Source organism: Barbatula barbatula (assembly GCF_947034865.1).
Source record: "Barbatula barbatula genome assembly, contig: scaffold_210, whole genome shotgun sequence".
NCBI lineage: Eukaryota > Metazoa > Chordata > Actinopteri > Cypriniformes > Nemacheilidae > Barbatula > Barbatula barbatula.
Window position 1 is genome coordinate 5,090 of NW_027636845.1, and position 9,798 is coordinate 14,887.

Sequence of the window (9,798 nt, forward strand, 5' to 3'; positions counted from 1 at the left end):
ATTTATTTTGATGCGCAACGAAATAATATTAATGAAACGTACTACACAATAATAATAAAAATAATTTCACATAACAAAAAAACATAAAGAGAATCAAATTATTTTCATCTGTACAAGTCGATGAGCACCAGTTCACACAACATTTAAATAATATAATTGATGAACGTCTGTACAACGATACATATACAATATACAATATGATGCTGTTGAGTGATATTATTATAATAATCATCTCTTATACACAAATATACACTTAAATAAAGGTGAAACTCAAGCTGTTTTGTGAATAATTCCTTTGTCAAGGCCACAACACATACATGTATTTAACCTGCCCAACATGTTTCATCGAACACCTGCCCCGACGGCCAATCAGTGTTCGAGAAACTTTTTCCACATGACAACAGCATCTGGCTTTTGATTGGCCAGCGTCTCCAGCAGCTCACGAGACACCGGAGCTCACGAGAAAACACAGAGAGAGAGAGAATGGCTATCGTACCGGCTGCCATGCTTGTCTGTGCCAGGAAACGGTGCCGGGGCAGGACCTGGTGTTACACGGCTCCCCGTCAGGTGGTTTGTCCAGCACATCACAGTTGTGTTCAGTTAACCTCTGACCGCTCGGAAGCTGACACACCACCAACCTCGTCCGCTGACCGCCTCCGCACGGCCGTGTGCACTGAGAGAAACAGACAGATGATGCATGTGTTTAAAAGTCTGACACAAGATGTTGTAAAGCATGCAACGCTGTGCGTGTGTGTGAGTCCGCGTGTGTGTTTGCGCATCTGTGTGTGCGTGTGTATATTTTTTTGTGCGCGCGTATGTGTGTATCTGTGTGGGCACATGTGTGTGCGAGTGTGTGTGCATGTGTATCTGTGTGTATCTGTGTGTGCATCTGTGTGTGCGAGTGTATGTTTGTGTGTATCAGTGTGTGCATGTGTATCTGTGTGTGCGAGTGTATGTTTGTGTGTATCAGTGTGTGCGAGTGTGTGTGCATGTGTATCTGTGTGTACATGCCTGTGTGCGCGCATGCGTGAGTGTGTGTACATGTGTATCTGTGTGTGCGAGTGTGTGTGCATGTGTATCTGTGTGTGCGTGTGTATATGTTTGTGTGCGCGCGTATGTGTGTATCTGTGTGTGCGTGTGTATATGTTTGTGTGCGCGCGTATGTGTGTATCTGTGTGGGCACATGTGTGTGCGAGTGTGTGTGCATGTGTATCTGTGTGTATCTGTGTGTGCATGTGTATCTGTGTGTGCATCTGTGTGTGCGAGTGTATGTTTGTGTGTATCAGTGTGTGCATGTGTATCTGTGTGTGCGAGTGTATGTTTGTGTGTATCAGTGTGTGCGAGTGTGTGTGCATGTGTATCTGTGTGTACATGCCTGTGTGCGCGCATGCGTGAGTGTGTGTACATGTGTATCTGTGTGTGCGAGTGTGTGTGCATGTGTATCTGTGTGTGCGTGTGTATATGTTTGTGTGCGCGCGTATGTGTGTATCTGTGTGTGCGTGTGTATATGTTTGTGTGCGCGCGTATGTGTGTATCTGTGTGGGCACATGTGTGTGCATGTGTATCTGTGTGTATCTGTGTGTGCATCTGTGTGTGCGAGTGTATGTTTGTGTGTATCAGTGTGTGCGAGTGTGTGTGCATGTGTATCTGTGTGTGCGAGTGTATGTTTGTGTGTATCAGTGTGTGCGAGTGTGTGTGCATGTGTATCTGTGTGTACATGCCTGTGTGCGCGCATGCGCGAGTGTGTGTACATGTGTATCTGTGTGTGCGAGTGTGTGTGCATGTGTATCTGTGTGTGCGTGTGTATATGTTTGTGTGCGCACATGCGCGTGCATGTGTATCTGTGTGTGCCTGTGTGCATGTCTGTGTGCATGTGTATCTGTGTGTGCCTGTGTGCATGCCTGTGTGCGCGCATGCGCGAGTGTGTGTACATGTGTATCTGTGTGTGCCTGTGTGCATGTCTGTGTGCATGTGTATCTGTGTGTGCCTGTGTGCATGCCTGTGTGCGCGCATGCGCGAGTGTGTGTACATGTGTATCTGTGTGTGCCTGTGTGCATGTCTGTGTGCATGTGTATCTGTGTGTGCCTGTGTACATGCCTGTGTGCGCGCATGCGCGAGTGTGTGTACATGTGTATCTGTGTGTGCGAGTGTGTGTGCATGTGTATCTGTGTGTGCGTGTGTATATGTTTGTGTGCGCGCGTATGTGTGTATCGTGTGGGCACATGTGTGTGCATGTGTATCTGTGTGTGCGTGTGTATATGTTTGTGTGCGCGCGTATATGTGTGTATCGTGTGGGCACATGTGTGTGCGAGTGTGTGTGCATGTGTATCTGTGTGTGCATGTGTATCTGTGTGTGCATCTGTGTGTGCGAGTGTATGTTTGTGTGTATCAGAGTGTGTGTGCATGTGTATCTGTGTGTACATGCCTGTGTGCGCGCATGCGCGAGTGTGTGTACATGTGTATCAGTGTGTGCGAGTGTGTGTGCATGTGTATCTGTGTGTGCATGTGTATCTGTGTGTGCATCTGTGTGTGCGAGTGTATGTTTGTGTGTATCAGTGTGTGCATGTGTATCTGTGTGTGCGAGTGTATGTTTGTGTGTATCAGTGTGTGCGAGTGTGTGTGCATGTGTATCTGTGTGTACATGCCTGTGTGCGCGCATGCGCGAGTGTGTGTACATGTGTATCTGTGTGTGCGAGTGTGTGTGCATGTGTATCTGTGTGTGCATGTGTATATGTTTGTGTGCGCACATGCGCGTGCATGTGTATCTGTGTGTGCCTGTGTGCATGTCTGTGTGCATGTGTATCTGTGTGTGCCTGTGTGCATGCCTGTGTGCGCGCATGCGCGAGTGTGTGTACATGTGTATCTGTGTGTGCCTGTGTGCATGTCTGTGTGCATGTGTATCTGTGTGTGCCTGTGTGCATGCCTGTGTGCGCGCATGCGCGAGTGTGTGTACATGTGTATCTGTGTGTGCGAGTGTGTGTGCATGTGTATCTGTGTGTGCGTGTGTATATGTTTGTGTGCGCGCGTATGTGTGTATCGTGTGGGCACATGTGTGTGCATGTGTATCTGTGTGTGCGTGTGTTTATGTTTGTGTGCGCGCGTATATGTGTGTATCGTGTGGGCACATGTGTGTGCGAGTGTGTGTGCATGTGTATCTGTGTGTGCATGTGTATCTGTGTGTGCATCTGTGTGTGCGAGTGTATGTTTGTGTGTATCAGAGTGTGTGTGCATGTGTATCTGTGTGTACATGCCTGTGTGCGCGCATGCGCGAGTGTGTGTACATGTGTATCTGTGTGTGCGAGTGTATGTGTATCTGTGTGTGCGTGTGTATGTTTGTGTGTATCAGTGTGTGCGAGTGTGTGTGCATGTGTATCTGTGTGTACATGCCTGTGTGCGCGCATACGCGAGTGTGTGGACATGTGTATATGTGTGTGCGAGTGTGTGTGCATGTGTATCTGTGTGTGCATGTGTATCTGTGTGTGCATCTGTGTGTGCGAGTGTATGTTTGTGTGTATCAGTGTGTGCGAGTGTGTGTGCATGTGTATCTGTGTGTGCATGCCTGTGTGCGCGCATGCGCGAGTGTGTATACATGTGTATCTGTGTGTGCGAGTGTATGTGCATGTGTATCTGTGTGTGCGTGTGTATATGTTTGTGTGCGCGCGTATGTGTGTATCTGTGTGTGCGTGTGTATATGTTTGTGTGCGCTCGTATGTGTGTATCTGTGTGGGCACATGTGTGTGCGAGTGTGTGTACATGTGTATCTGTGTGTGCATCTGTGTGTGCGAGTGTATGTTTGTGTGTATCAGTGTGTGCAAGTGTGTGTGCATGTGTATCTGTGTGTGCATGCCTGTGTGCGCGCATGCGCGAGTGTGTGTACATGTGTATCTGTGTGTGCGAGTGTGTGTGCATGTGTATCTGTGTGTGCCTGTGTGCATGTCTGTGTGCGCGCATGCGCGTGCATGTGTGTCTGTGTGTGCCTGTGTGCATGTCTGTGTGCGCGCATGCGCGAGTGTGTGTGCATGTGTATCTGTGTGTGCGAGTGTGTGTGCATCTGTGTGCATGTGTATCTGTGTGTGCGAGTGTATGTGCATGTGTATCTGTGTGTGGGTGTGTATATGTTTGTGTGCGCTCGTATGTGTGTATCTGTGTGGGCATCTGTGTGTGCGAGTGTGTGTGCATGTGTATCTGTGTGTGCATGTGTATCTGTGTGTGCGAGTGTATGTTTGTGTGTATCAGTGTGTGCGAGTGTGTGTGCATGTGTATCTGTGTGTGCATGTGCATCTGTGTGTGCGAGTGTATGTTTGTGTGTATCAGTGTGTGCGAGTGTGTGTGCATGTGTATCTGTGTGTGCATGTGTATCTGTGTGTGCATCTGTGTGTGCGAGTGTATGTTTGTGTGTATCAGTGTGTGCGAGTGTGTGTGCATGTGTATCTGTGTGTACATGCCTGTGTGCGCGCATGCGCGAGTGTGTGTACATGTGTATCTGTGTGTGCGAGTGTGTGTGCATGTGTATCTGTGTGTGCCTGTGTGCATGTCTGTGTGCACGCATGCGCAAGTGTGTGTGCATGTGTATCTGTGTGTGCCTGTGTGCATGTCTGTGTGCGCGCATGCGCAAGTGTGTGTGCATGTGTATCTGTGTGTGCCTGTGTGCATGTCTGTGTGCGCGCATGCGCAAGTGTGTGTGCATGTGTATCTGTGTGTGCCTGTGTGCATGTCTGTGTCTCACCTCTCCCCAGACGCCGTAGTTCCAGTGTGGACAGGGTCCAGAGTTGCAGTTCTTTGATTCACTGGGTTTGAGTCTCTCGTCGCAGTAATTTGTGCTGCGTCCGTCTGCATCTTGACAGACCACCACCCTCCTCTGAAAGCCCCCGTCACACGTGCTGGAACACTAGACACACACACAAATATCAAACATGACTTAATTTCTCTTTTCCTTTAGAGGTGACACGTGTAGTTGTGTGATTGCCTGTAAACTGTGAACACATTGAACATCTCATTCTCATAAAACTGCGTGTAAACAACTTTAATAAGCTGATAATGTCACATAAAGATCAGCAGGAGTCGTGTGTATACCTGCACACAACAATTCGCATGAAACAAACACGCATTCAATCCCAGCATGCATCCCATCAAAGCTAACGGCACATGTGCTAATGAGGAAAATTGCAGTCAGACGATAGAAGCGTCTATGATGAGCGTAAAATATGACGAAAAACAAATATTGGACATGTGTTTCACACCACCGCCTGGAAACTCCAGATACGGCCAATCACATGAAGCGTACGTGTCACGAGACTCTTTAGCACACTGAAGGTTTGTGTTTGTAATAATGAGATGACGCACCGCTCCCCACGGTCCCGTCCTCCACTGGTGGTCAGCTGATGGGACGTTCCAGCTGTGATGTCCGGGGTGACTGCCGGGGTCGTGGGGCAAATTCGGCTGGTTATTGGGCCACTGATAGGATGATTGACAGGGGGAGACGGCACACTCCTGCTCGGTGTTGGGCTTCTCATCCGGGTGACAGAAAGACTCGTCCATCTCATGATGATAGTTCATACACACCGCCCGTCTCGTGGAGCGACCCACACCGCACGTCACTGAACACTGAAGAGAAACCAGTTCCACATAATGTTTCATTCAAAATAAACACAAAAGCATTTAATACGACGTAAACAACACTGACCCAGAAGCACTTCCTGTTTCAAACATTTTACATATCATTTAACATGAAACCTTCTGTTGGTCGTAATGTTTGTGTCGTGAAACAGGAAGTGCTTCTGGATCAGTGCTGTCTATGGATACAGCTCATGTGAATAAATGTGTTTTTCTCACCGCGGACCACTCGCTCTCTCTCCATTGGCCGCAGGGGCTGAAGCAGCTTAAGGAGTCAGGGGGGCGTGGCAGATGAGCGCAGTTAGACTCTTCGGCGACGCCCCCCTGAACATCTCTACAGCTGACGTAACGTCCTCTCCGACCTTCACCGCACGACACCGAGCACTGACACAAACACATCAGAGAGAGGAACTACTAAAGACCCATGTGTCTGTGTGTGTGCGTCTGTGCATGCGTCTGTGTGTGTGCGTCTGTGTCTGTGCATGCGTCTGTGTGTGTGCGTCTGTGTCTGTGCATGCGTCTGTGTGTGTGCGTCTGTGTCTGTGCATGTGTCTGCGTCTGAGCATGCGTATGTGTGTGTGTCTGTGCATGCGTCTGTGTGTGTGCGTCTGTGTCTGTGCATGCGTCTGTGTGTGTGCGTCTGTGTCTGTGCATGCGTCTGTGTGTGTGCGTCTGTGTCTGTGCATGCGTCTGTGTCTGTGCATGCGTCTGTGTCTGTGCATGCGTATGTGTGTGTGTGTGTCTGTGCGTGTCTGTGTGTGTGCGTCTGTGTCTGTGCATGCGTCTGTGTCTGTGCATGCGTCTGTGTGTGTGCGTCTGTGTCTGTGCGTGTCTGTGCATGCGTCTGTGTGTGTGCGTCTGTGTCTGTGCATGCGTCTGCGTCTGAGCATGCGTATGTGTGCGTGTCTGTGTCTGTGCATGCGTCTGTGTGTGTGCGTCTGTGTCTGTGCATGCGTCTGTGTGTGTGCGTCTGTGTCTGTGCATGCGTCTGTGTGTGTGCGTCTGTGTCTGTGCATGCGTCTGTGTCTGTGCATGCGTCTGTGTCTGTGCATGCGTATGTGTGTGTGTGTGTCTGTGCGTGTCTGTGTGTGTGCGTCTGTGTCTGTGCATGCGTCTGTGTCTGTGCATGCGTCTGTGTGTGTGCGTCTGTGTCTGTGCGTGTCTGTGTCTGTGCATGCGTCTGTGTGTGTGCGTCTGTGTCTGTGCATGCGTCTGTGTGTGTGCGTCTGTGTCTGTGCATGCGTATGTGTGTGTGCGTCTGTGTCTGTGCATGCGTATGTGTGTGTGTGTGTCTGTGCGTGTCTGTGTGTGTGCATCTGTGTCTGTGCGCGTCTGTGTGTGCGTAGGTGCGCGTCTGTGCGCGTCTGTGCGTGTTTGTGTGCGTGTCTGTGTGTGTGTCTGTGTGTGTGTGTGTGTGTGTGTGTGCGTCTCTGTGTGTGTGTCTGTGTGTGTGTGTGTCTGTGTGTGTGTGCGTCTCTGTGTGTGTGTCTGTGTGTGTGTGTGTGTGTCTGTGTGTGTGTGTATGTGTGTGTGTGTGTGTGTCTGTGTGTGTGCGTGCGTCTGTGCGCGTCTGTGTGTGTCTGTGTGTGTGTGTGTGTGTCTGTGTGTGTGTGTGTGTGTGTGTGTCTGTGTGTGTGCGTGCGTCTGTGCGCGTCTGTGTGTGTCTGTGTGTGTGTGTGTGTGTGCGTCTCTGTGTGTGTGTCTGTGTGTGTGTGTGTGTGTGCGTCTCTGTGTGTGTGTCTGTGTGTGTGTGTCTGTGTGTGTGTGTATGTGTGTGTGTGTGTGTGTTTGTGTCTGTGTGTGTGCGTGCGTCTGTGCGCGTCTGTGTCTGTCTGTGTGTGTGTGTGTGTGTGTGTGTGTCTGTGTGTCTGTGTGTGTGCGTGCGTCTGTGCGCGTCTGTGTGTGTCTGTGTGCGTGTGTGTGTGTGTTTTGCGTGTCTGTGTGTGTCCTTGTGCGTCTGGGCGCGTCTGTGTGTGTGTGTGTCTGCGAGTCTTTTTGTTTGTGTGCGCCTGTCTATGTGTGTCTGTGTGCGTGCGTTTGTGTGCATGTGTGTGTTTTATCAGTTTCATCAGTGTGTGTCTTAATGTGTGTGTGTGTGATTGCATCTGTGTGTGTGTGTGTGTGTGTGTGTGTGTTTACTCACTGTGGTCCATGAGCCGTATCTCCACTGTGTTTTGTATGTGACTGGGTTCTGCTGGTCCAGGTGTGTTTAAAACGGATGCTGTGCGAGGACAAGCTGACATCTCACAGTCCTACACACACACACACACACACACCTCACTAGATCACACCTCTCACGAACAACGTTTGATTTGATTTGATTTACGTCTACAGGTGTGTGTTGTACCTGGCTGTCTCGGGGTCTGGTGGCTGCGTTACACTCTCTATCATCCAGCGTCTGTGGATAATCTCCTGACATACACCGGACGGCTCTCATCTGATATCCCTGTCCACAGCTCACAGTACACTACACACAACACACTCAGTTACACAACACGCATCACACAAAGAAATTCATTCCGCATGAAATGTTCATACCGGACTCCAGACTCCGACCTGCCAGGATGCACATTCTGAAAGGTCACAGCTACCCACAGATGACGGTTTAGTGCTGACGTCACATCGCTGCTCGCTTACTTTCTCATCTCCCAGAATGCAAAGCACCTGCCGGTGTCTGACACCTTTACCACAGGTCACCAAACACTACACAAACACACACGACAACACAACTGTTCTCTGTAGTCATGTTGTACAGTAAACTCATCTCAAACAGTTTGATCAGAAATACTACTGTACACTACTGTGCTATCAGCTTTTACAAAACTTTACATTCAACTTACATCTGCAATGACATGAAATAAAAGAGACGGGATACAATGGCAACATCAACAATCAAGAATAATACCTTGGTATTTATTACGGAGAAACTGAGCTACTCTGAAATACAGTTATGTGTGCAAAAGAGATCCAGGACACAGTAGTGTAAGAACGCTGTGCAGTGATGTAGAATACAGTGGTTTAGTAAAGTAACGTCTCATTATAATACAGTGATATATGCAGTTGTTTACCTCACTCCAATCTCCTGGGGACCAATCAGGACATGGCACATCATTACAGGGTTCTGTGAGAATCCTCTGCTGTTCATGACACTCCCTGTCCACCAGCCTGCGGCCCAGGTTATTCATACAGAAGGCCTCTCGGGATTTGATGCCTTGACCACAGGTTTTGGAGCACTACACAATAACAGTCACATGACACGCTGCAGAACACTGACGATAGAGCAGATAATAGAGCAGGTGTTTGTGTTACCTGAGACCAGGCGCTGTACTGCCAGCTCTTCAGCAGACAGTCTCCATGACAAACCTCTCTGCTCTGGGGTTTGGGCAGATCTGCGCAGGCCCTGCCCTCCACACGCTCACTCTGCCTCTGGTTCTGACTGTAGCGCATACACAACACGTCCAGCGTACGGTGCCCGGGGCCACACTTACTGGAACAATCGCTCCTGCCCACCGTATGCCACCTGATGAGAGAACACACAAAGAGATATGACACGTCACAACATCATGTCATCTCAACACGTGTGTGTGTGTGTGTGTGTGTACCTGAGTTCACATTGTGCGTTACAGGACTCTGTTGTGCCGCGGGGACGAGGCAGATACTCACACCTCTGCTCAGAAACCACTAAATGATCACTCTTACGAACACACAAGGCCTTCCGACGACGCTCTCCTGCACACACACACACACACTCCGTAAGAAAGATCCGGACACACTGTTGTGTATAAAGGAATGAAGCGGAGATGGATTTTACCCTGACACATGCGAGTGCACTCTTGCCACGGACCGGACGTGTCCCACACAAACGCTTCTTGCTCGGTTTCAACAGGAACGCTGAAGGAATATCTCACGTCTGGATTGTACAGATTTCCCACACACAAAACCTGAAACACACACAAGGCACAAAACTTCAGCCCATACAAAAATGACATATGATTTGATAAGTCAAGTAGTGGTATTTTGTAAAACAATCAAATATTTAAAGGATCCTTGGTTATAGAGCGATGTATGGGCTTAATATATGAACAATGGCATTGACTTTATAATTGTGAAATAAAAAACTGTTTAACTTTCACTATATTCATAAACTTTGAAAAAATATTTGTACTTGAGGAAGCCATTTTGTTT

At 48.9% G+C, this 9,798-nt stretch overlaps 1 protein-coding gene across 1 annotated transcript; it reads right to left on the reverse strand.

Annotated features, from left to right (window-relative positions):
- Positions 1-455: 455 nt before the first annotated feature.
- LOC306891010 (A disintegrin and metalloproteinase with thrombospondin motifs 20-like) lies at positions 456-9,578 on the reverse strand (the record flags this gene model as incomplete). The annotated part of the gene is given in 12 exon segments (XM_079488435.1): positions 456-673; positions 4,727-4,888; positions 5,344-5,604; positions 5,833-5,997; positions 7,757-7,792; positions 7,794-7,865; positions 7,961-8,080; positions 8,152-8,316; positions 8,682-8,846; positions 8,923-9,133; positions 9,216-9,342; positions 9,425-9,578. Coding segments are annotated over 12 exon segments (1,824 nt in total), but the record flags the coding sequence as incomplete, so codon positions are not given.
- Positions 9,579-9,798: the final 220 nt, after the last annotated feature.